The sequence below is a fragment of the Scleropages formosus genome, chromosome 6, assembly GCF_900964775.1.
Source record: "Scleropages formosus chromosome 6, fSclFor1.1, whole genome shotgun sequence".
Lineage (NCBI taxonomy): Eukaryota > Metazoa > Chordata > Actinopteri > Osteoglossiformes > Osteoglossidae > Scleropages > Scleropages formosus.
In genome coordinates this window covers 24,502,647-24,529,172 of record NC_041811.1, presented here as the reverse complement: position 1 = coordinate 24,529,172, position 26,526 = coordinate 24,502,647, and the positions used below count along the sequence as shown (strand labels likewise).

Below are 26,526 nucleotides of genomic sequence, written 5' to 3'. Positions count from 1 at the left end.
TGAAAGAGCAGTGTGGAAAAATGGCATCACTGAAGGTTCCAACCTCGCAGGCTGCATAACTTCATGTGCCCCCAAGCTCTAAGAACAGTTTAAGGGTGTTATTGTGTTTTTCCACAGCACTTTGAACGATCTGTCTCTTTGCATACAGGGCCAAGGGCCTTGACTGTGACCACAGTTCAGAGGATCCAGGGGGCTGCAGGCAGAGGTCCGACTGGGGTTAATGTATAGACAGACATTACTCTCTGCCAACCCTCTGCATATCCATAGCATCCACCTTATTCACCCCCTCCCCCCAGCTCATGCAGTGCTGTCACACAGTGCCTCCTGCTGGTTCCTTTTGCTGCATCGTTCACAGGGCCTAACAATCCTGGTCATCACACCGTATCTCAAGCAGAATGACAGCATAATTAAACACCCTGATGATTTGAAGACCAGATTTGATCAAATGCTTTCTAACGCGACTAATTTTTTTATTGGCTTTTTGCTGATACGAGAGGATGCCAGCTTAAATATCGATTGTGGGGGGCACTTCATATAACTAAGTTCATGCTCAGAAAAAAGGGCCAGCCATGCTGACCTTTCAGAGCAAAGATAACAAGTGATGAAGAGGAGAAAAAACAGGTTCCTCAAACAGCTGGTTCCCTTTCTGCTCTGTACATTGCTTTTGTTGCATTCGTCATTTCTGACTACTCCCCACACTCAGCTACACACACCTTTAAATCCAATAGTCAATTTGACCCAGTCAGAGGACTGTTTACTCAGCAATCTGTCAGCCTAATTAATAATCTCCCAACAAAAACTGCTTTTGAAAAACAAAACAAGTTATTAGTTGGTGAATATAAGAGGTAAAACATTGTGGGATTTATTACAGCATTGATATAAGGCAAATGTCTTATGGCAGCAAAACAATGGTGAGAGGACTTGGAACGATGTGTTTTACAAACACTACTTGTTCTTCACAACTTCAAATACAATGGAAATTTAAAAGGTTTACACTTACATCTAAATGATGCAACATGCAATGATTCAGAAGGCATCCCAAATGCTAATAAGTGTGACAGATGAGGAAGGCGAGGGTAACAGTAGGAAAGGTATAAAAGGGGGCACTCTACCTGGATGCCTTCAATTCTCTCTGTCACCACATAGGCATGATGCATGGCAACGAGAGGCACGTTGACTCCTGCCATCTGGCCAAGCTTTTCTGCCCACACACCTTTAGAGACACAAAAGCACCTGGAAAATGAATGCTGACCTGTACATGCAGAGCAAGACTTTTCCCTCTTTCACAAATCTGCAGATGAAGAGCAACATGTGGTGCAGTGCTAATAACAAAACTTTCTGTATATTAATAAACACATAATGAGAAATTTCAAACTTATATGTTGACTTTTAATTACAAAACATATTTTTGACATACTGGGCCATATACAAGTATAAGGCATCAGTTAAGCATAATGATTCAAACTAAAACTTGAAGAAAAAAAATGCTCCATTTCTAAGAGAATCTTCTAAAGTCACTGAGCAGGACACATGAACATGCTTGAATAGCTTCAGTAAAAGTACCCAGCCGTGTAAACAGGTGAGAAGCATTATGTGGAAATCTCATGAACTGCTTTAAAAAGAAAAAATAAATCTGGATTTTCCAGTCGCAGACATGCCATCTTTTATTGCCCCCTAGCGTTTCCAACTAGCTCTATGTTTAGTTGAAGCAGAAAGGTGGGCAGGATGAAGTGAATCTTACCAGTACAATTGACAACACAAGGTGTCTCAATAGTCCCATATGGCGTCTCCACTGCCTTCACCCTCTTTATGCTCATGTCGTCAGTCCGTACTTGTATACCTGTCACCGGACAGTTCTCAATCACCTGTGGAGCCGCAAAGGAGACAACAGAATGTAGAGGGTACGTAACCTACTGCCAGTCAGAGAGGCAGAGTGCATCTAAAACAACTGGGATGATTTTGGAAACAGCTTATTCACTAAAAGAGGAATAGTCTCCATCCTAGTTAGGGTTTCATTTCTCTAAATCTAACTCTGGGTTATAGAAATGATCATAACATTTTAAAATGTTCTCTATTAAGCATGCACTCTGCTGCAGAAAACGGTTTGGGTTAATGATCTCATACATAGCACCAGGTGTGACCCAGACCTTCTGACAAAGACCCAGAACATACACACCCAGGTAGTCATGCTGCCACAAAGACACAGTTCCTGCAGTAGACCACTACAAGCAAAACCAACAAGAACTGTAGGTATCTGGCAGGTGTGGCACATACTAATCCCTCTGTAAACTGCAGGTGGTGACAGGGTATGTGCTCAGCTCCACAGCTGTTCAGCATCTGCCTATAGCTAAGTCCTTAGGTACTACCATTCCAGGGGCTCATCCAAAGTGAAGTAATCACTGCTAAAACTGAGCACGGACAAGCAGCAGTCTGCGAGCAACTCCTGGAGGACTCAACACTCACAGCTTCACAGAGGATGCCACTATTTGAACACCGACAAACATGGCTTTAACTTGTAGTTCATGCCATGCAAGGGCTTTGCAGCTATCCTTAATTCAAAACATCTTGACAATTTCAGTAAATGTTGACTAGAGTGTCATTGACCCTCTGAAAATGGTCATCAACGATTTGCTGTCAGTGCTTACTGTATTCAGCATCTAAACAAATGCTAATAAGCAATCCAACACACAGAAACTAAACATTTTCTCATCAACATTTGTACAACACTCATTTAAGATCTTGGTACACAAACTGTGCTCAAGAATCCAAAAATGCAGCTTTGGATCATATAGTAATTAAACAAGGATTTTTTTTTTTTTTTATACCTGAAGTATGGAAGATATTTAGATATTAACAGTATACTATAAAAAATCTCAGTTCTATGTTACCTGACAAGTTGGGAAGTGTGAGATAAAAACTGGAGTGAATTCAGCCTGCTTTTGTCCAGGTTAAAGCCTAATGAGTAGTTAATAATACACAATAATCCTCTCACAGTACCCTATGTACCTGCGGTCTGCTATACAAATGCTTCTACACCTTCTTGACCTGTTCTGCCTTTGATCTAAAGCTACTTGCAGATTGTTATGGAGCTACAGACCAGACTTCTACTCAGATTAATGACATCACATGATTCTGATTTCTGTTATTTCAAAGCCCACAAAGCATAGTAAAGTATAATTTTTCACCACCCCTTTGCAGAAATTCAGGTCTTAACACTAAGAAAAGAAAAAAAACTGAAAATACAAAAGGCAGCAGACAATATGCCCCCAAAATTAGATGCACTATGCAAGTACAAGAAAAAAAACCTACTTTAATTTTTACACCAAGACCTGAGTGTTGAAGCTTTTACTCACAGTACAATATTGATTATCCTGTGATTTGTAATGTTGTAATATAGTTAAAAAACTTTCAACTCCAATCAGCACAAATGAATTTTCGCCACCTACCTGTAACAAATGTAGCTCTAATAAACTATCCAAACCTAATATTAAAAAAGGTTTAATAAGTATGTCTAATAAGTACTATGGCACCTATGCAAGAGCAGCAACAGCTACAGAAGTATCCAAGATCACACCATATTCCTAGGCACTTAATCTGTTAATAGCATGATATGTTTCTGTTCAATTTATTCTAAATAACACATACATAATCACCTAAAATACATAGTTTCATGTTTAGTGTGCTTTTTCAAATACCCTTTACACTGTAACATCATATTGCATTTCATGAGTTAGTTCTGGAAAGCATGTTATGCATAAATAATGTAACCTGCTTTAAGAGACAACCAAAGCTGAAAGACAAACTTGTTATAAAAAAAAAATTTAAAGAATTTAGTCACACTATGAAAATCATTTTACAACATAAATGAGAAGACGAATTTAAAGAAAAAACATTTTTTTAAATAAAAGGTACAGCTTGTTGGCAAAATGATTTTTGCTGAGGTTGGGGAAATACACAGTGGAATTAAATCTTACTGCATTCTTCAAAAATATCTTGAATGTTTTCTTTTTATTCCCTTAACAATAAGATTAACTGATTTGTGTTGGGGCTCTAACAGAAAACCTGTCATTAAGGGCAGAATTTAGAACATAATATTCACTCAATAATCACAAAAAAATCATATTTCACAAGTGGGAAATGTGGCCAAAAAATTAAGTAAAAGCGTGACTAGTATGATGATTTGCACTGAATGCTTTATATACTAGGATTTTATACCTCTTTATCCTTAGAGATATTTCACTATTTTCAATAAGTAAAATCACTAAACCTTTTAGTGTATATACAGCATTTAGTAATGTTTTGGATTAGTCAGAACTTCTACTAGCGTGCAAAATGCATACAGCTTTAGGGTTATTACGTACTTATTTGTACAGGTGATAACTTGTAAATCTATACTTTGGCCCATGTCATATATGACCACTTTACAAACTACTACAATGTAATATTGGGCTGCACTGGGCACCTCATTAATGTCCAATTAAGAGCCTTAAATAAATTGACAGTAAAAATCCGTCCAAGAAAGTAAATGAGGTCTCATTTTTATAGCATTCTTGGTTATGGCAGATTCTTCCCTAAGTCAAAATGGTCCTTCCTGTTTGAGATGCACAAGTGAAATATAATCCATAAGCTTTTGCAAGGCGATGAAATGTGTGGTGTAAAGAAGGTTTACCATAGCACCCCGGGCAGTGGAAGCCCTGGCCAGGGTGGTGCAGGTGCCAGCAGGATCCATGGTGCCATCCTTTGGCACGTAAAGAGTGCCATAGAGGTCATCAACGTTCATCAGGGGGTATAAGTCCTTAGTCTCAGCAGGTGACAGAACGTAAGACTCAATGCCATACACCTTCCCTAGCTGATGAAGATAGACAAAATTATAATATAATAAATTAATATATAAAGTAATTGATATGCCATAAATAATTACGTTTGAGAAAACATAACAAAACCTTCCTCCAGCACCAGTGATATTAAATGCTACTGTTTACTGATGAAAACAGTCCAGACAACATTACTAACCCAGACATTGTCTAGTGGTTAGAGTAAGCCTATCTCTAAATGTTTCCAAGTAATATCATAATGCATCACCTGTGCCTCTGCTGAACCCTTCTACTCTCAGTGATCCTGGATTCATGTTCTTTCCCCATTTACCGGCCTACTGCAATTGAACTCGCACCGACATGAGGCGCTTGTACTCATCCAGGCGTTGCTTGTTCGAAGCAATGAAGAGGCCTCCGTTCTGGATCCAGCCTGTATGCAGGCCCGTCTCCTGCTCCAGGTCAGCGCTCACCACCTGCCGGGTGTGGGCCAGCAGCTCCACCTCCACATCGCTGGGACGCAGCTGCCACAGCAAGCCTGGTGACGGATGAGGGGGGACTTACAACCCATTCACAACAGACAACTGCTGACACAGTACAGAACCACAGACAACAAACCCAAACAGATCTGGTAACAGCACACAAACACACAGCTCGGAGAACCATTTACAAATCACAAGCACAGAAATGTTGACCATACTGCTCTTGCTCTCTCACACACACACAAACACAGTCACCGTCTTTGTACCGGCTGTGTGCCAGGTAGTTCCAGCCGTCAGTCTGTCTCTCTCTAGCAGCACCACATTAGTCATGCCCATCTTAGCCAGGTGATACAGGGTTTGGCAGCCCAAACTGCCACCGCCAATCACCACCACATCTGCAGTCTTGGGCAGAGCCTTGGTGGGGCTGCTGCTTCCCCCCTCCTGCTTCAAAGTGGTCTCATACGGGACACTCTTCCTAGTGGTGTGCTCCGGGGTGCTATAACGGCGGCAAGGAGGTGAACGACGGAGCGATGAGAGGGCCGACCTCGCCAGTCTCCACACGGCTACTCCCGCAAAGGCCATGGCCCCTGGTCAACCTGGACCCCAAAGCATAAAGAGTGAGCAGAATATCAGTATCGTGAAGATCATCCTTGATCCCACAGCATCAACACCGATGTCCCCTTCAGTAACCACAATAAGTATGAAAGAATGTGAAAGCTTTCGATAAGGGGAAACATGATCTTCAACAAAACATTCAAAATGGTCCTGAAAAGCATGAAAGAGGTCAAAAGCATATCTTCAGATACGCATACTTAATGGCATCTGTTCATGTGAGAACATTCGTAACTTATGTTCAAGAAGAAAACATAAATGAGCACTTAAGACTGAGACAGAAAGGTCAAAAGGGGCTGAAGGGCCTACAGCAATTCGGCCTGAGGTGAGGACAACCAAAACTCTTATGTTTTTCCAAACATGTGGGATAGTTGTTATGTTCTAAGACAGGCCACTATGTGGTGGTGCTGTGGTTGCAAGTCACTGGCAGATGTGGTGCAGCCAGTCTGAGAACTTACTGACTGTGCCACGTAAGAACTACACGGATGTGAATAAAAATGACTCTGGGCTTCCTTACGTTAAACTTATAAAAAAATATTACTTTACGGTGTGAGATTTAACATTTTTGTACTTCTCTGTACGTTTAGTTATATCTGTTGATGGGGAAAGAGCCAGAGTAGGTAAATTACCACAGAGCCAGATTTTGGTGTTTGCAGGCCTTGTGCACTTTCGGTCCAACAAGCACAAAGAGAGGGGAGGACACCAACTGAACTGCGTTCACTGACGTGATGCACCACATTCTAATGCCCATGTGAATGAATAAATGTGTCTGATGGGATAAGCCAGGGGAAAGAGACTTTCACAGGAAATGCCTAGAAATTCTGGAATTCTGTTTCTGAAAAGCCATTTTGAAGTTTTAATGCATTAAATGTCTGTCTCGCACTCTTATTTTCCTTACTTCTTCTACCTTTCCGCAATTACGCACTGTATCTGCCCCGCACTGCTGTTACCTTGAACTGAAGCAAGTGCACGCTCGGGTCTTTGACAAGACGCTGGCGACGGCGAGCAAGCCGGAGACACCGCCAGCGCACGCGTTTTCCGAACCGCGCGACACACCCGTCAATGTATCAGCCAATCAGGAAGAAGAGTCCTGTGGCCAAAAGGTTAGGCCTGTCAGCTTACACTCAAGGGCCTGGTGTCAAATCCCATTGCTTTCATGGTATTCATCATGGATTGACACAATAACAATACCCACATGTGGAAATTGGTAAATCATTGTAGAGTGAATTTTCAAATACTGTTTATCACTTTGGATAAACGTGTCAATACAAAAGGATTCACAACTTACATTTATTCACTTAGCAGACACTTTTCTCCAAAGCGACTTACAATGGATACTATGTAGTGTTATCAGCCCACACACCTTATTCACCGTGGTAACTTACACTGCTAGATACACTACTTACACTGGGTCACTCATCCATACATCAGTGGAACACACACTCTCTCTCTGTCACTCACACACTATGGGGGAACCTGAACAGCATGTCTTTGGACTGTGGGAGGAAACCGGAGCACCCAGAGAAAGCCCACACGGACACGGGGAGAACATGCAAACTCCAAACAAACTGAGCGGGGATCAAACTCATGTCCTCTCGCAGGTGCTGTGAGACAGCAGCGCTACCCGCTGTGCCACAGTGCCGCCCACCATAACATCACTACACAACAAGCAAGGCATACGTACATGTTTGCGTCAGAGCATGGAGCGCGTCCTCACTTTTTATAACAATTCTATTATTTGTGCTGTGGTATGTATTTCAGTTCACCAGAGTAGTTCTATTTTGGTACATCCTCTGAAATGGATGAATCTCGCCATAGTGGTTTATGATTAATTCTTTTTGTTACACACCATGCACTGCGTTGTCGAGCACACGCTACACGTGTAATTCTGACGTTTAGTGTTGTTCGGCTCCTTCAATCCTCGCCCAGCAGCTTCTCAGGCGCGTTGTCCCGTCCGGTAACTGTAGTCTTCTTGCACGAAAATAGCCTGCTTCAAGTAGCACCAATAGTACCCAAGCGTTACTTTAAACTGACAGAAAACCTACGTGGAATTTTTAAAACGCGTCACAACTGTGTGTGTGTGTTTTTTTTTTTTATATTATTTTTAAAAAATAAAAACGCTTCACGAGACAAACGCAACGAAAGCGGAAACACGAGCGTCCTGCACTTTAAGGCGCGTGTTGTAAACCGACACTCCTTCCCACCGCACTTGGGCAGCTTCTTTGCAGCTTTTTTAAAGCACGTTTTGTCTCGAGCAGTGAAGAAAAACTGCACGTTTCAGCCTTGCACCTTGAAAGAAGGAGGCAAACTCTTAGCACTGACTGCAAACACTTTTACAGTGTAATCTCACCGTTAACGGACTCGACCGCCTCCACTGACTTACCTTAGATTTATTTCCGCGTCAGAGATAGCGAGTGTGTACTCACTGCTTTACGCGTTAATATATATTAATAAAGATCAATAAACGAACACCGTGTGTCAGACCTACCGTCCAAACAACAAGGCCAGTTGGAGCTCGTGGTCACCAAACACACACAAGCGCTGCCAAGTGTGCGCGGCGACGTCACCTCATTTCTGTCTCGCTCACATAACACACTTTAGCGTTGGCTTTTTTTTTTTTTTCTATGGATAAACAGCTCAGTAGGAATACACACACATTTTCAGAATAATTACAGTTTAACGAAGCAGTTGAGCTGAGCAAAGATGGCTGAAGCTGAGCTCGCGCGGCGCCTCTAACGCTGGAATAGATCGTTGGCAGTATTAGTTTTCATACTAACTTTTAATTTCGCAAATGATGCGAACAAAACTTACGCTGCTCTAAAGATTTTCCACTTCGCCATTTAAGCAGATTTTGTCAGGGATGCTGGGTGTTTCTGTAGACAGGTGATTTTCGTACGTGAAACCAGCACATGATGATGACGAGAAGGTTTTATATTTAAAAAAAAAAAAACCCGCGGATGCTTGTGCGTTTAAACACGTCAAGCTACAAATAATTACCAGACAAAGGCCGATACACATCATGACAATTTGATACGGTTGTTAATTATTACTGAAAAATAGCATGAGCTTGACTTTACTGAGATCAGGGCACTCGACCATACATTATGCTGTATGCGCTGTGACTTTTCTTTGGTCCAATGGCTTCTCCTGAGAGATGTTCACGTAAACTCGGGTTTGAACCCCAGCATTGAGAAAGAGCCCAGCTGCTGAGCTGGGACTTGTTCAAATAATAACCCTTCCAGCTGGAAGCACTGAACAAACACGGTTGTGGCAAGGCTTCTTCTCCTGACGTCCATGGTACCCTGTTCCTCTCTTGTGCAACCGCCCCACACCACCAAGATCAGCAGATTTTAAGAGTCACACTGCCTCCACAAAACACACGCACATTGTCAGAACCACCTGTCCCATACGGGGTTGCAGGGAACCAGAGCCTACCTAGTAACACAGGGCGTAAGGCCAGAGGGGGAGGGACACACCCAGGACAGGATGCCAGTCCATCACAAGGCACCCCAAGCAGGACTTGAACCCCAGACCCACCGGAGAGCAGGACCAGGTCCAACCCACCGCGCCCCCTTATTCCAGAAAACACTCATGCATGAAAAACTACCAGGTAATCAAACAGCGTGTTTCAGAGAGATCTAATGATGAGGAAGGTCTGCATAAATGAGAAAATCACAATAAAATTTAATATTCTGCCACTTAACAATTGTAAATATGATAAAATACAATACACAACAAATGGAAAACAGTAATAATTTTGAAGTGGTTAATTTTATTATAATACTAATTTGACCTACTAGTTATTTGTTATTGCACAAGCTCAGTTTAATTGTAGACATATTTATTGACATATTATTATTTCATTTTATGTGAAATAATAAGTCCTAGTAGCAGGAGTGAAAAAACTTGCCAGGCATTGGAAACTAAAAAAACATTAGCAATATATTACACTGGAGTTATACACAAATACTGAGTCTGACAAGCAAGGCCTGCATTAAATGCCATGGTATTTGTCCAGAGCTCAGTGATAAATATAGCCAATCCTCTGAATGCAAATTTGACTTGAAGTGTTCATGAGACAGGGGTGCAGTGGTGCAGTGGGTTGGACCAGATCCTGCTCTCCGGTGGGTCTGGGGTTCAAATCCCACTTGGGGTGCCTTGCGATGGACTGGTTTCCTGTCCTGGGTGTGTCCCCTCCCCCTCCAGAATTATGCCCTGTGGTGCCGGGTTAGGCTCCGGCTCCCTGCGACCCTGTACGGGACAAGCAGTTCAGACGATGTGTGTGTGTCCTTGAGATGTTATTTACATATATGAAATGTTTTACTCATTTAGCCATTAACGCAGAACACCTCATGCCTGTTGAGGTAGTATACGTAGTTTTTAATATTCAAAATGTGCAGAATACTGAAATAAAACCAAGGAGATGCAGTACATCATATTTTTATTGTACCACATATATTGAAGTGTACAGTTAGAAGCAAATTATGCATGACACTTACATAGTTCCACAACAATAAGATAAACTCAAGATGCAAAACAATGGCACGTTAGTTGGTTATTTCAGATAGTAATAACCTGATTAACCTGTGCACACATGGATCTGTAGTTTGCAGTCTGTGACAGATGCATATGTACATCCAGTAGAAGGCCGCTTTGAAAGGCAAGCAAAGGGTTAATGCTGCAGCTGCAGTGTCGGCAAATGAGGAGAAATGGAGCAGAAATGCAGCATCTGTGATTCTGTTTTGTGAATGTTTCCAGCTTATTTTAATAGAAACGTACACTTACGTGAAATGGAATGGAGGATGCGAACTTAGCCAGAGATGGGCAGTGGGTAATGAGGTGTGGACCTCCTCCGGCAGTCTTTTAGCTACCCTTAGCGTGTCAGTGATATAACTGATAAAGAGAGGGGTTTCCTCGAACCGCTGGATGGAGCTGAGAGAACCGGCAGTGTTCTTAAACCACTATAACCCCATCTTCATGAAGGCCTGAGAAAGGGGAGAACTTCTGCTCTGAAACACATGTGTAACTAGGATTCAAAATACTGTTTTGATGTCCTAACTTTTGCAGTGTTTTGGGAAACCTTTGACTCCCAGTCATTTTTGCACTGGTCCCTTTTGGCTACCGCCATGGTGTGCACTGTGAGGTGATTTTAGGGAGGGTTTTTGGCACTTCCGTGCGTTTCCGAAGACCACGCAAACCTCTCTGCCGGGATCAAGTGCCTCTTTTCTCGGCCGAAGTCTTGTGACCGAGGCACGTGCTTTACATAATCCAGCAAAGTCAGAGAAACTTGCATTTCACGGAAGAAAACAGAGCAAATACAAAAAGGGAAGAACTGTCACATTAGCATCCGTCAAGAATTGAATACAGTGTTAAAAACGGACTGAAGAGGCAGTCCCACAAAGGAGTGATTTTTACAGTATGTGTTACTTCACTTTGCACGTTTTATCTTCTACTTAAATACATCTTTGCAACTGCAACATATGTACTGTATAACTATGTAATGTACATTTCATATGATACATGTAGAATGAGCAACAACTAGAGTATTACAGTACTCACTTGGGGGTGCGGTGGGTTCAGCTGGTGCCCACTGTGAGGGGGGTCTGGGGTTCGAGCCCCGCTTGGGGTGCCTTGCAATGGACTGGCGTCCCGCCCTGGGAATTCATTGGAAGTCACTTTGGAGAAAAGTGTCTGCTAAATAAATAAATGTAAATGTGCGTCCCCTTCGGCCTTACGCTCTGTGCTGCTGGGTTGGCCCCGGCTTGCCGCGACCCCGCTTGGGACAAGCGTTTGTTGACGATGGATGGATGTGCTCAGCTGCTTAAATGAAAGACACAAGATTGCAGTTTTCTCCATTTTTGGTTGGCTCTATGCTTGTTTGTAATCCTGTAGTTTTTTTATCACATCAAAACTTGAATAACAAGTTTACAGTATTTGTGTTTTTTTGTTTAGCAAAAGGAAGTTCCTGCATGCAGCCCGCTGCTTCACATATTGCAACCAGCAAGAACATTATTAAAAGTATTCATGACATGTTATTAATACAGAATATAAAATTATTAAACTATATTTATCATAACTATACAGTTTGTAGACTCACAAGATAATGTGGACATACACACAGTTAGACACAAAGCACCTACATAAAATACTATAAAATAAATTTATAAGAATCAGTGTAGAAATTTAAGATTCAATAGGCCACTTACTACCACTTCTACACGTCCGCTCCTGGCCAAAAAAGGCTGGACACCCTTGGTTTAGCGGAAGTGAAAAGATCCAGCTATCTCTCTCAGCCAATGAGAGCGGGCGCTGGAGCAACGCCCCCTCGGAGCTGACCAATGGGCTGTGTATACTGTGTAGCCACCTTGCATGTATTTTGCGGCAAGCTCTTAACTTATTTTAGACTATTTGAGGGGGCAGAACACCGGCGATAGGTCACTAACAGCATGTAGCAAAATGTTTCGTATTTCTCGATAAATACCTTCCCATCGCTTTCATATCACTGACTGCTGGATTTGGGTGTTATCTTAAAAGTATATCATACCAGAAATTTCTTTTGTTCAGACATATTTTGGAATTTTTCAAAAAAACGCAACAGAACAGGATCACCACACGAATACACAGGGACTCGGCTGTAAGATAACCCGCTTTACGTCGTGTCGCAAAAAAATGTCGCTGCTTATTTGTGACCAAGAGACTTTTCCCACCCTGCTGGTGTACTGCTGGACCCGCAGAGGAAGAAGATTTCTCACAGCAAACTACATTTTTTTCTCAGAAACGACCGTTAGGGCAAAGTAAAATGTTCACTTTATACAGTGCTTTTATAATTTATCTGAAAATTGTGTTCTAAAGGGTATTTTTTGAAGACTACTACTATTGTGCGGCACATGTGACATGATACACTATATTTTGCAGTACGGTACAGTACTGTATGCTTTCTGAAGCAGTCTTGTTCTCTCCTACTGCTGCTTTATTCACCGTGTTACCGTGATAATGCACGTACAGCATCTTACACATATTTTTGTCCGTAAAAATCATCTAGACTTAAAATAATGCTGGCATTTTTTGTTTCAAATATGCCATTTTCTGGAACCACTTACAAGGACGCTTGTCCACGTTAATGACGGTTTCATGGGAAAATGAGTCTCTCTACCTGCAGTTTCGATGTAAAAGCGTTTCTTTCTCCGCCCAGTGACCAGCGCCACCGTACTGTATTGTAGTTTTGCAGCTTGTCCACTGGGGGGCGCTGCATTACACGCACACAGTAGAGTTAGGAAACTATACGGTTTGTTGATTAACCCTGTCGTGTCCGTATCACCAGCTATTACGTCTTGCAACGCCAAGTAATTTGTGTTCCATCGGGTAAAAACATAAAATGAACCAGTTAAAATCTCATAAGTGCATGATGAACGCGTGTTTATGTTTAATGATTTTAATGATTTAATAATGGAAAAGACTTTATGCAGCTACTCGTGTGACGCTCATGTGACGTATGTTGGAATGTGACAGATTGAACTGGACTCTGGAATCACGTCTCTGCACTCGAAGCTCTCATTCTGTTGATATAACGCACCTAAAATGTCCTGTATACGTATCTGACACTTTTATCCTAAACAGCTGGGTAACTTTTTTTCTATGGGAGCACTTCAATGAAAGTACCTTGCTGTAGAATACTGCAGCAATAGGTGGGATTCGAACCAATCATTTGGCTTTCGTGTTTAAAAGGTCCAAGCTGCAGCAGCGCATATGTACAGAGGTGGAAGTGTTTCTCTCCCCAGCAAATAAGGAGGCAGGTGACAGCTGTGAAGGCTCTGTTGAGAGCTTGGATTCTCCAACCTCACTCTGTGGGCAGGAGCTTCAAGTGCACAGAAATTTTAGTAATTTTTGGAAATTTGTGATTTATGCCCTCTGTTCTCCTTGTGTTTTTCTTTCCTTATGTCCTTATAATTTATGTCATAGGCTGCTGAGAGGATTCACAGAGTAAGAATCTCATTGTACGGTGTAACAAACTGTTTACTGTTCACATGACAAACTCTTGAATCTTGAATCTTTTGGCGTAAAATGGATGGATAGCAGTGATGGCAAAGCAAGTCTCTTCAGACTTGAGATTCCTTGTCTTTCGGACATCACTTTTTCCATCTGACTGGGACATTAAGTATACAGACAATTACAGTTAACTGATGAACACAACTGGAACCGTAAGACAAATCAACTTGATTTGTTCACAGCACCACTTTTGAGTACTAAGATGCCATTGGTAAAAGCTACAGATCTCCCTCAGTGTATTCACATTTTAGGTTCTCCGAAACTTCAGTGGCATGTCTAATAAAATAATACACCGTAACACTCCTGTCCACCCATTATCGATAACCACTTGTCCAGTGCAGGGTCATGGTGGTATGAATCCTATCACAGAGGCATGGGGCAATAGTCAAGATACAATCTAGACAGGATTTTACTGTGTTTTTACAGCTGAGTGCAGATATGGAGGTCACTTCTGATGCACAACAGACAGAAATTTTAGGGAATAGGTAAGTGAAGAAATGGCAGTTTTAAAAAGCCTGGAAGACTTTCCTATCATCAAAAAATTGTACTTGAATGCTGGTAACACAAGAGGAAGAGAGAACTTTAGTACAAGAATTTCACTGTATTCATTATTCATATGTGACAAAACTTTAAAGCTAGTGTCATTTTTGTGCTTCCTACAACTTTACATTATTATTTATTTCAGCCTGACTATAGCTGTAGATGTAAAATTATTTAAACCATGAGTGTAAAAAATTTCAGACATCGAGGGGTGCAAAAAATGGTTAACAATAATACTCAGAGGTGATAAACAGAAATACTAACATCCAAACATAAAGATATACAATTACAAATTACAGTATATGGTGTAATCTTCATGGTACATGTTTTTCTTTTTTTTTTTTTTTTTTTAACTTGCCATTTCGTCCATCTACAGATGGAAATTAAACATACTATCTTTGGCAACATTACTTTAAAAACAGTATTGCTGCATATTTCCCAATAGTTCAATACACTAGCATGAAGATGTTCATCTATGAATAAGCCATTTAAGACAGATACTGAACACAGGTTAATTTATTAAGGATGTATTGATTTATAGTCTAGTTACAATAAATGAAAGGGCAGGTCTCCATCTTCTTAAAAAAAGGCAATTTGCTGAAAACATGCTTTAAATTAACATTGTTCAAGTAATGGCAGTAAATCAACAATAATCCTACTGTATATTGTAAATATATTAATTTTTAATTATACCATCAAAAATGACCTTTAGAGATACAAAATAATGCTTCACAAAATTTGATTACATGATTTCACAATGCATCAAAAGAAAAAATGATAAAAATAATAATGCCAGCCACAGCAATAATAGGCAAAAAACAGCAATAACAAAAACTCCCCTGCACAGACTGGAGGCAGTACTGAAAGCATTCCTGACAGGAAACCGACAATTCGGTTCCACCTGATCACCAAGTTACTAGATTTTCATTACAGTGAGAGGATACTCACTTAGTCAAATGTCCATGGAGTATGTCACCAAGCACAGCAACATCTTTAGCTGGTGAATTCTTGTTAACATTGTCCCTCGGTCAAGTGCCTCCAATCTCAGAAATCAGTGAACAGAAACGGAGAGCAACACAAATACAGGTAACAGTGAGATGAGCACAGGGGGCATCATGGGCAATGATACATTGCCTCGAAATAGTAATCACATAAGCTAAGGAAATGAATACATGACTGCACTATTTATAATATTCCAAGACATGGTGAAACACGCACACACATGCTTGGTTCCAGACTAGTGTTTTGCCTGACTGTTGGCACCTGTAAACGGTCCAGAAAACATGGAGTCTCTTCATTATCAAGGTTTGCCAGCTTCCATGTTAACCAAGACAGGGGACCTGAATGCTCCTGTCTGCTGGCATACTGCCAGGTTGTTGCCAAGGAGGCCTGATATCTAAGGGCCCCCCGGTCAATGATCACGCTATAGCTCATCCCGGTAGGCACTCTGAAGCCCAGTAGGGGGAGGTGAACCCTTCAGGGTCTTGTAGGAGCCGCTCCAATCCGTCCGCACGGAATCGTTGTCCCACAGAGTCGAAGTCTCCGTGTCGCTCACCCACTCGGGGTCCCCTGCATAGTGGCAGGGCTCCACCAGCAAGGGGTGTGTGGAGTATGCCTGTAGATTTCGATTCGGAAAGTGAACCTTGTACTTCTCACTGGGCAGGAACAGAAAAGACACCGAGCGTTAACTCTGGTACTCAAAACTTTAAGAATCACAGTAAAGTAGATGTAAAACAGTTTCTTCATGTACACTAAAACATAAAGCACTGGATAAAAGCATGAATGAAAGTAGACCTCTGCCCATCTCCAAAGACTGGGAGATGAGGGGGGGGTTTCATTTTGTAAACATTCTCATTTTAAAGAAACACAAACATACTGAGACAACACTAACACAAAGAGAGGGAACTGGCATCTGAAGGTCTAGCTGTGTGGGTGAATCAGTTTGATTTCCTTTTGTCAGTTGAATTGGACCTCCCAAACACCAAAGATATGCAACAGCCGCACACTGAGGTACAGAATTATTAGGTCTGAACAATTTCATTCAATTTCTGTTAAAAAGGACTAATCAGTCAATATAAGAGACACCAATGTATTTTTTCCCACTAAGCTCACATTCAATTTGCATAAACAATGAAAATTTTACGGTACAAGTGGTCCCCGATTTATGATGGATGAAATTACGATTTTTTCGACTTTACGATGGTGAGCTGGCGCTAGACATTCAGCAGAAACCGTACTTCTAATTTTGAATTTTTTCCCAGGCAAGCGATATGCGGCGCGATACTCTCTCGCGATGCTGGGCAGCCACAGTGATCCACATCTCCCACTCCGTCATGCAGAGGTGTGTATTAGGTGTATTAAATGCATTTTCGACTTACAATGGGTTTCGTGGAACGTAACCCCATTTATTCATTTGGTCGTATTTAAGATTTTCAGCTGATTCTGTAATTCACAGCATATTTCAAATATAACATACATACTATACGTTTTATATATATGCACACATACACATATATTACGCATATTAACAATATATTTCTTTAATCTACGTGTAAATAAAATAATTCCCAAAAAGGGAAGGCCTTCCAGAAATAGTTTTGACGTAACAAACACTCACTTGAGCCTAAACCAACTGTTAGTTAAACTTTCCTGCTTGCGGAGTTCCACACTTCCTATTTTTATTGTGGAATTTTTTTTGTTTTGGACAGCGAGGGACACATTACAGCTACAGCGGGACTGGAGAAGCTGGCTGGGTTTACACATATGACGTTCTAGGCACTAGCCTGCAGTGCTCATCTCTCACCCTCTCACAGCATGAGTTTGTCCTTCTCTGTAGCTGGTTCATAAGCACAAACACTTGAGGCAGCAAACTGTCACCTGACACATCTTTATGCACATGATCAAAGCCAAAAACACAACTGAACTGTACTGAAGAGACATGAACCAACAGTATGGGAATGTAGAGAGGGCCATTTTACAGACCACTATATCTGACCAGGAAAGCTGAAACAGATGTCTTGCAAGGCAGAAACCCCAGGCCTCTGGGAAGAAGCAGTCCAGACCAAGAGTGCATCTACAACCACAATAGCCAAGATTCCTTCCCCTTCAGGCTTGTCCCAAAACTATAAATATAACATACGGCACACAGTGCTGGTTGATCTGGACTTAATTTTAGTGCTCCACATGCCAGCACAGCCACAGCGAACCCATTAGATTTTAACTCAGCGGGATGTCTGACAATAGTGAAGTCACTGGTAATCACACGGAATACTGCATTGAGTCACTACGTATGGAACTGACGATGACAAAATACACAAAGGGAATACAGCGCGCGCTGAGAAAGATCTGAGGAACGCTTACAGAGCGACTGAGATCTGATTATAAATGGAAGTTCATGAGCGGTGGCAACTGAGCAGTGGACAAGCTGGAACTTACTTTGGGTGCTTGTCATACATGATGGGCAGGAACTCATCCACGGGCAGCATCTTGGAGAGCGGCTCCGCGTTAATGAGCTTCTGGGCCCCCTGCTGGGAGATGGCATAGGACAGCGTCCAGTAGGAGTAGTCTGCCGCCACCAGGTTCCTCACGTTCTCCACGGGATGCTCGTCGCCTGGCTTCACCTGCTTCCGGCCCAGATATCTAAGGGGGATCACAAGAGGGTCAGCCACAGGGAGGCGCCACAATGTAGGCAAAGTTGCGACACCAGTCACATGACTGTCCCCTTCCCAGCATCATGGAAGTGCAGTGTGCACACACAAATAAACACAGATAAAGGGCTGCACAATCTCCATGGATACAGCAATATCACACAGCCACCTCCTCCCCAACAAGCCCACCCTACCCTACTCACATGATGTCCCAATCCAGCTCCACCTGCTGTACCTCCTCCATTAGGCGGAGCAGCCGCCGCTTAAAGTTGCCCTGGAAACGAACGTCATCCTCAAAGATCAGCGCCTTGTCCAGCTGCATGTCCACAATCTGAGAAGAGAAGCAGACATCTTGCAGAAAGGATGCTGGAAGCCATTATATAGTACCGCAGGAAGCCTCGCGCTAAATGAGTTTAGGCCGATCTCTACAAAATGGCCTGTACTCTCAACTGCGGACACTGCATTCTGTACCGCGCAAGTCAGTTTCTCCAACACCAGTACATTTGGTGTTTTGTATAATTGTCCTAAACTGCACATGTCTGATTATTGTATTTTAAAAATTAAATATAATAGCATTTTATACATTTCTGCAGTCACCTGTTAATAGCATTTAATAACACAGTTGTCAGCCCTATGCTACACCAAGGTCCACTACTATGAGGCATATCCTCTATGTTATGATTTATCCAGGTTTGTTCTATGAAACAAACAGGATGCCTTGCATGAATTAAGACTGCCAATTTAGTCAAATAAAATTTTTCCATTTTTACCTCTTTCCAACTAATAATTATTGATTGTAAACATTTTAACTTATGCCTGTTTCAGTTACGCACTATTTTAAACCCAAGCCCAAGTGAAATGCACAGCTGTTGTCCATAGTTTATTGTTCAGGATTGGATTCCAGCAGATTTAATAAATACTTAACAGTAAACACCTGATTCACACTTACAATACCAGGAATGCACATGTGTGTATTATAGGTGCTCATCACCTTCCCAGCACCTTCCCAGCACCTGTCCAGCACCTTCCCAGCACCTTCCCAGCACCTGTCCAGCACCTGTCCAGCACCTGTCCAGCACCTGTCCAGCACCTGCCCCTGCTGCCTCACCTCTTTCCAGATGTAGTAGTGGCTGAGGAAGCATCCCACCTCCCCCTTGGTCAGAGTGCGTCCAGAGAACGGGTCATAGTAGCCTGGAAGCAGGTCAACACCCAGGAGTTTGATATCGCTGCTGTTGAGAGCCCTACAAGTAGGAGAGAATGCACACACGTGTATAATCACTTTGTGGTCTGTTTTCTCTAATGCTAAATCTTGTGCAATGTGGAATGCGACACATCTGTGTTACCCTCCATCAACAGCATCCACCACCTTCACGTCAATTTCTAGTTCATACAGTGACCATAGCATCCTTTCCCGCCGGTCGGGGCGGCGGTGTAGGTTTATGAGATACACCTATGGAGGAGACAAAACTACATGTGAATCAGACATATAATGGCAATTCTCCAAACTTACTCCACTTACCGTGCCCTGTTGTTTCATGGTTCAGTATTATATTCCTCTATATATAGGTATCATATTCTCATGTCCCTGCTTCAATGAAGTTATATACTTTCAGTAACATTATTGATATCAACATATTCCAAGATAGAAGGTGAAATGCTATATTACAAGGACAACAAATGTAGTCAAATATGTGTTGGTTCTGTAAGGCTTTGTATATTTAAGAGTATGTTTTCTTGAGTGTAATTTTGCCACTCTTCTAGTAAGCCGGTTTCTTCATCATCATCACCATCATCAAACACAGACCAGCTCACGAGGTCCAAGTCACTCACCTCATCAAAGCCCATGAGATCTGCCTGTTTCGGGGGCACTTGTATATACTGAGAGGAGTACATTGGCGGCCCATCAACTGAAAGAAAAAGAAGGTTTTGAACAACAGCTCTACAAATAGCCTTTTGTTTTTTTTTCTTTTGGGTTCAAAAGAACACACTAATAAAACAGTGCTGTTCAAAACAGTCCACTCCCGCTTGTACACTAAAAAAACCCAAGTAAACACTCACTTATCGACTCAAGTAGGAGATGGACAAAGTTGATGCGGTCATCTTCGATGGTCTGGTGCGGCTTCACCGGGACGTTGATGTACCCATAACGCTCCTTGTTGCACAAATACATCTGAACCTCTGGATTCAATAATAACGATACAGGTATCACATGAAGACACGCGCAGTCACATGCAGGCATGCACTTGTAAGGTGTATCGTTTTAGTTTGAGCACTTATTTAAAATCAATATGCGTGAAGAAGAACTGCCCAGCTTTGATCCTCAAGGGCTGGAGTCTGTACAGGTTTTCACCAAACCTCAAGCCCGAACTGCTGTACGTAGTTAATAGGACAGTAAGTGACATCAACTGATAAGATCCTGTATTGCACGACTTCACAACCAGCAGAACATCGGCTCTTAGGGACAAGAGTTGGATATCCCTGGTTTGATGTACGAGGATTACCGGCTGCACGACAGGAGAAAGCAAAAACAATGATGTCATCAAAGGGCCATGAATAGTCCCGGTGAGGGGGGTGAAAAGCCAGTTTCTTCATGCCCTCCTTCCGCAGATCAAGCAGCATGGTCGAGTGCACCATGGGGACGGGGAAACAGCCCTTTCGGTGCCTGCGCTTGGTGGGAAAGTACTCAGCAGTACGCCGGTAGTAGCCCTAAACACGGAGGAGAAGGTTGCTGCTTAGGGTGTGTCTTGCAATCAACGTTGATTGCCATTATATTAACAATGATCACTTTTCGGAAAATAGGCAGAAATCAAATCTGTATTGCGTTGTCTATTCTTCTCCAAGTGGTATAAATAGGTGAGTAATACATGAAGTAAATAATTTGCAAGTATTTTTGCAAATATAAGCTAAACATTTTGACTTGTGTATTATAATCCAAACACCCCCCATCCAGTACATTAGTTTTAAAACATTACTAAAACAGGCCCTTTGTGATGTGACCAGGATGTGAATAATCTGTCTCTTACCTGGGGAGTAATTCCACACCAGTAGTTTGAGTAAGCAGTCTGGGAGTCCAGCATGGGTGCAATGACAGACTTGTTCTCTGCCACCATGAGCTTGAGTGTATCCGGGTTGGTCAGAATGTTGTCTGTGTCAGCGTACTGCGAGAGAGAGAAACACACACACACACACACACACACACACACACAGAGCACTGAGGCCTTGGACCAATATGACTCTGCATAAAGTTCTGACCTCACAAAAAACTCCAATGTCTGAACTCTCACCAGCACCACTATTGCATGAAATCATATCACTTTCATACTGCTTAATATTCAGTCAAGAATAAGTCAAGAGTACGCATCCCTCACATGTACTCATGAGTTTTTTTTTTTTTGCTTTTATGATTCAGTTTCTCTCAGAATGACTCAAAGTACTCCAAAAATCTGAAAGGAATTATAATCATGGTTATAAAAAAAAAAAAAAATCTTAATACACTATAACTCACACAATACACTAACTCACAGAGATGCCTAATGAGAACAAAATGTCAATAAAAAATACAAGTTTTTGTTCCATCAAGCAAAGCCAAAAAAAAAAAAATCAAGCTGCTTGTCCAGACATGGGATGTGGCTTGTCCTGTGCCTTGTCTCAGTTGTCTCATAGTCAAGTGCCTGCTTGCAATCATCTCTCAGAAATCTGTGGACTTTTTATCATCTGTAATAATAATAAGCTCTGAAGCAAAAAAAAAAAAAAAACTTTTAAAGACAGTGCTAAAAGTTGTAAAGACAAAAGAGCCATAATTTTAAAACTCGAACTGATGAAACACATCGATTTGCCTTAAAAGGCAATACAGTATAATCACAGATGACTGTGATTTAACAAAAATATTCTTCACCAAGGACTCACCGGAGAGGCATTATAAGTCTTACAAATGATTACAGCAGTCACAAGAATTGTTAACATTATAGTAACAATTTTATTTTATATACAGCATATATTTTTTCATTTTTATAGAACATTTAAAATAGGTATATGGGTTATAAAAAAAGCACATAAAAAAATAAGGACAACCCACTTGTGTAGTGCACGTGCATGGGGTTTCCAGAGACTATTCCAGAAGCATAAGGTGTGAGGCAGCGTACATCAAGAAAGGGACACCAGTCCATTACAAGGTAATAAGACACAATCATTCACTTATATGTAAACATACAAATGGCATTTTTGAGTCACAGTTTCACCTGTAACCCATGTCTTTGGACTGCGGAAGGAAACTGGAGGATCCAGAAGAAACCCATGTGAACACAAGAGAGCATGCAAACTCTACACAGACTGAGCTGGATGCGAACCTATATTCAAATCCACCTTAGGAGCTGTCAGGTACCCACTGTACCCTTATGCTGCCCAAAAACAACAGAATAAAGCAACCAAAAATAAAAAGAAAACAGTACAGAGAAAATGTGTTTCTCTGTATAAGTGATTTTGCACATACTGATATTAACCCAGAGGGGGGTGCGGTGGCGCAGTGGGTTGGACCACAGTCCTGCTCTCCGGTGGGTCTGGGGTTCGAGTCCCGCTGGGGGTGCCTTGCGATGGACTGGCGTCCCGTCCTGGGTGTGTCCCCTCCCCCTCTAGCCTTACGCCCTGAGTTGCCGGGTAGGCTCCGGTGCCCCGTGACCCCATATGGGACGAGCGGTTCTGAAAATGTGTGTGTGTGTGTGTGTGATATTAACCCTAAATTTAAAGGTATCCAGAGCAATTCTGATATCTCAGAACTGATCCGACAGATTTTTAAAAAAGCAGGAATTTAAAATCGTTGGAGAAAAAAGATGGGTAAAGCTTTTACATTTATTTATTTAGCAGACGCTTTTCTCCAAAGCGACTTACAATGGATACTATGTAGTGTTACCAGCCCACATACCTTATTCACCAAGGTGACTTACACTGCTAGATACACCACATACAATGGGTCACACTTTTGTGGCTCAGGGATAATTTTTCCCCTTTAAATTGATGGTAATTAAGAATTCACTTTACAAGCAGATTTTACACTCGTTATGCGAGGGAAACACGAGCTGGGTTTCATTTATCTCAACATCAAAAAATTACCGTCATTTATAGAATTGGGGTATTTGAGCCCTATAAGTTTTGAAACATATTTTACTTAGCATCAGATTTAGAGTGAAAACAGTAAACCTGAAGACTTATTTTAAAGAAATCATCAAAAGCAGATCTAGGGACAAAGTTACCGATCCCTGGTGTAAATGGCAAGTAAGAATGCGCCATCATCCGAGCCTGACGGAGCTCTTACCAGGATGTAGTCCGCCCAACGTTTCCTGGCAAAGTTGAGCGCAGCCTGTTTGAGCTTCATGATGTATTCATACCTACCATTGGTCCAGTGCTTGGGCCCCATCTCCCCCGGGTATGAGCTGCAGAGCAGAGCTTGTTCATCAGAGAGCCACAGGCCATAAAGCATACATCACATCAATGACTAATTCGCATCTGACCCTGTACAAAGCCAGGAGGCGAGCACGAGCCCGTCAGACCGATTCCTGCAATTTTAAGGTCATATAAGAACCACCATAGCATTTAAACCTGGAAGGTGTGCGCCCACAACCCGAGACCTGCTGTTAAGCACAGGTATGTGCTGACTGACTCACACGGGCTTGTCCATAGGCCTCCACTCCACATAGTGATAGAACTTCTGCATGACGGTCAACCACTCCCGCAGGATGGCCGTGGTGTTGTCCGAGTTGTGATCCGTCGCCGCCCTGGAAGCAAAACATATATACGATCCACTTTTACAAGCCTTCTGGTCCCAACCCAATGTGACTGTCCTGTGGCTATGAGAAAATAGCTACAGGCAACCACCTCTTGTTGGATGGAGAGTAGAGAAATTCACTTTTCTGGAATCTGGAGCACTCACATTTACTTTTACGCATGTAGCTGACACCATTGTCCAAAGCAACCGCTTACATTGCGTACTAACTGACTGACAACCGTTTACTCGCTTATACAGCCGGGAAATATTTCGCCTGTGCATTTCAGAATAAGGGGCAGCTGCCTTTGCACCCGAAGGTTGCAGGTTCGAATCCCACCTCCAGTAGTACCCTTGAGCAAGGTACTTACCCTAAACCGCTCCAGCAAAATTACCCAGCTGTATAAATGGGTAAATAACTGTAAGTATCTTAACATTGTAAGTTGTTTTGGAGAAAAGTATCAGCTAAATGAGTAAATGTAAGTATAACCTCAAGGATACTGAAGTCAGAGCAGGGATTTCAGACAATAACTTTAATCATTATGCCACCTATGGACCCATACAGTATAGCATCCAGTTTAAGTCAGATCTATGGATGATGATAAACAGAGCTAAACCAGTCACATGATCATGTTATCATCATCATCGTCGTCGTCATTATTATTATTATTATTATTATTATTATTATTATTATCAGTGGGAAAATAGCAGAAGCGGCAAAACTGCAACTCCATCATCTTCTGATTTCAGACCGGAACCCAAAACACTAAATCGCTCAACAAAACTGGAGAAGAACAAGAAGCCTTCTGGGCGGGGGTTGCCGGTTGGGGGTATAAATCTAAATAGGACTGACCTTTGTTCCCCTGCATCATCACGTAAGATAAAGGGGGAAGCATCATCATGCCATGGAGGCCTGAGAGCGAGGAGCCACCCACCATATGGAGATGCGCTCTTTCGGATAGTCGAGCCTCTCCAGCGCTCCCAAGTAGTAGGGCAGCGAGTGCGCCGCGTTCCGGGCGATAATGGCCACCACGACCGTGGGCGCCTGCATCTTCGACTCCTCGGGCTGTTTCTCTTCCGAAAAATAGGAGTCGACCCTCGCCGCGTGGGCCGCGAAAACGAGGAGCCACAGCAGCATCGTGGTTCCCCTGAGCGAAATCCGCACGACTCGGTCGGCTCGCCTGCCGAACAGTGTCCTTCCCGGGCGGGCAGCTGGACGAGCAGCTGGACGCGTCAGCACTCCGGAGCGCGGGGTCTCCTGCCGTCTCGTCTCCCCCCTCTGCGCTCCCTCCTCCGGCGCTTCTCCAGCTCCCCGCTTTCCAGGAGCCGACGTGTTCCCTCCGACCGGTTTTAAATTACAAACTACAACTTCCGTAACTCAGACTTCGGATTTACCGAACTGCTGCCCCCCCCCCTCACTTGTGCGAACTATTTTTAAATAAAGTTTTGGTTGAACGTGTCCGCGTCCATTTTCTTCGTCAGACACTTGTGTGGGGCACGTATTAACCACAGAAAGACAGAGAAAAGTGTAATTGTGCTTTTCCTGTATACGGGACGGAAAGACCATTCCTAAGGCTAAGGCGATACTGTTACATAAAACAAGTACACACAACACCGTCTGACGTGAATCTTAGCCGCAGTCCTACAACCACAAGTACAAATCAGGCTTCTGGAAGTTTCTAGCTGGGCTGAGGAAAAAAATTTCTGGAAGAATTTTTCACTGCTGCACCCCTCACAGCAACAACGGCTAAAGTTTTCCCAATTCGCAGAGTGAAGGCACAAGCTGCAATTATATAAAACAATACTGGCGACAGCGTTTTGATTTATTAACTGCAATCTTTGTCAAAGATGTCTTGTAATGCTTGGTTTGTGTACTAAGGGGCTTAGGATTATTTACCCATTCATGTAGGTGGGCAACTTGCGCTGGAGAAAGTACCTCGCTCAAGGGTACTACAGGCGGTGTGGCGAATTGAGTCAAAGTCCCGCAGCTGTAAGTCAACAGCTCTAACCACTATGTAGCTTGCTGTCCTCCAGGTAGCTGGCCAGCAGTATGAAAAAGCGTGATTGCCCACATACGTGCTACAAAATGCTGAGGTTAGAACACAAAGTAGGGAACGTAAGGAAACAAAGACGAGAGCGCTGGCAGCGGGGAAGGGGCAGAGTTCTGGAAGGACGCAGGAAAGGGAGAAGGCCTTGCCGATTGTTCGAAGGTCGGGGGCTGCGTCTTTAGTTAACGCTCGCGGCGACAATAGAATCAGTGCCACTTGGACAGGAGACTTTGCTCAAAGGATCTCTATTAATAATAAAGCCCGAAGAACCCCCATACCCCAAAGCAGGCCGGACTCCTCTCGCCGTGACCTCACCCCCCGCCCCAACCCTGGTGACTTTTCTCACCCCGCAAGGGCACTTTCCCAGCCTCGTCACATTGCCATCCTGAGAGAGTTCACCCGCCGCCCCAATAACTTTTCACTGCTCGGTCAGAGGTCACCGGCGCAGGGCGACAGGGTGGGCCCGAGGCCGAGGGGGCCGGCGGAGGGAGAGAGTCCAAACATTTGTTCAGGAGTGATGTTCTGTGGACAACCAGATTGAGCTGCCCTATCCCAGGCCTGGTGGGGGGTCTGCCCAGGCCTACA

General features: G+C 42.8%; 2 protein-coding genes across 5 annotated transcripts in view; both read right to left on the bottom strand.

The window, feature by feature from the left end:
* sardh (sarcosine dehydrogenase) overlaps window positions 1-8,780 on the bottom strand; it is a 54,506-nt gene extending 45,726 nt beyond the window's left edge. The window contains exons 1-6 of one of the 3 annotated variants that reach the window (XM_018748994.2): window positions 8,717-8,780; window positions 5,560-5,889; window positions 5,171-5,349; window positions 4,670-4,849; window positions 1,742-1,865; window positions 1,113-1,213 (exon numbers count right to left, since the gene is read on the bottom strand). In XM_018748994.2, the coding sequence (XP_018604510.2) occupies window positions 1,113-1,213; window positions 1,742-1,865; window positions 4,670-4,849; window positions 5,171-5,349; window positions 5,560-5,875 (900 nt within the window). In that variant the 5' untranslated portion in view covers window positions 5,876-5,889; window positions 8,717-8,780. Of the gene's footprint in view, window positions 1-1,112; window positions 1,214-1,741; window positions 1,866-4,669; window positions 4,850-5,170; window positions 5,350-5,559; window positions 5,890-8,288; window positions 8,500-8,716 lie in introns of those variants that run through there. The other 2 variants (XM_018748987.2, XM_018748977.2) reach the window with 2 other exon arrangements.
* Window positions 8,781-15,059: 6,279 nt separating this feature from the next.
* cercam (cerebral endothelial cell adhesion molecule) lies at window positions 15,060-25,363 on the bottom strand. Of its 2 annotated transcripts, none has more exons than XM_018748420.2 (12): window positions 24,829-25,363; window positions 23,796-23,906; window positions 23,447-23,564; window positions 21,162-21,296; window positions 20,640-20,844; window positions 20,197-20,316; window positions 19,969-20,045; window positions 19,482-19,588; window positions 19,247-19,379; window positions 18,342-18,469; window positions 17,927-18,130; window positions 15,060-16,146 (listed from the first exon to the last, which is right to left on the bottom strand). In XM_018748420.2, the coding sequence occupies exons 1-12, from the start codon at window positions 25,029-25,031 to the stop codon at window positions 15,915-15,917; spliced, it is 1,773 nt and encodes a 590-aa protein (XP_018603936.1). In that variant the 5' UTR covers window positions 25,032-25,363; the 3' UTR covers window positions 15,060-15,914. The 2 variants fall into 2 exon arrangements, with proteins under 2 accessions (XP_018603936.1, XP_018603944.1); XM_018748428.2 differs by lacking the exon at window positions 24,829-25,363 and adding an exon at window positions 24,747-24,781.
* Between the last annotated feature and the right edge of the window lie 1,163 nt (window positions 25,364-26,526).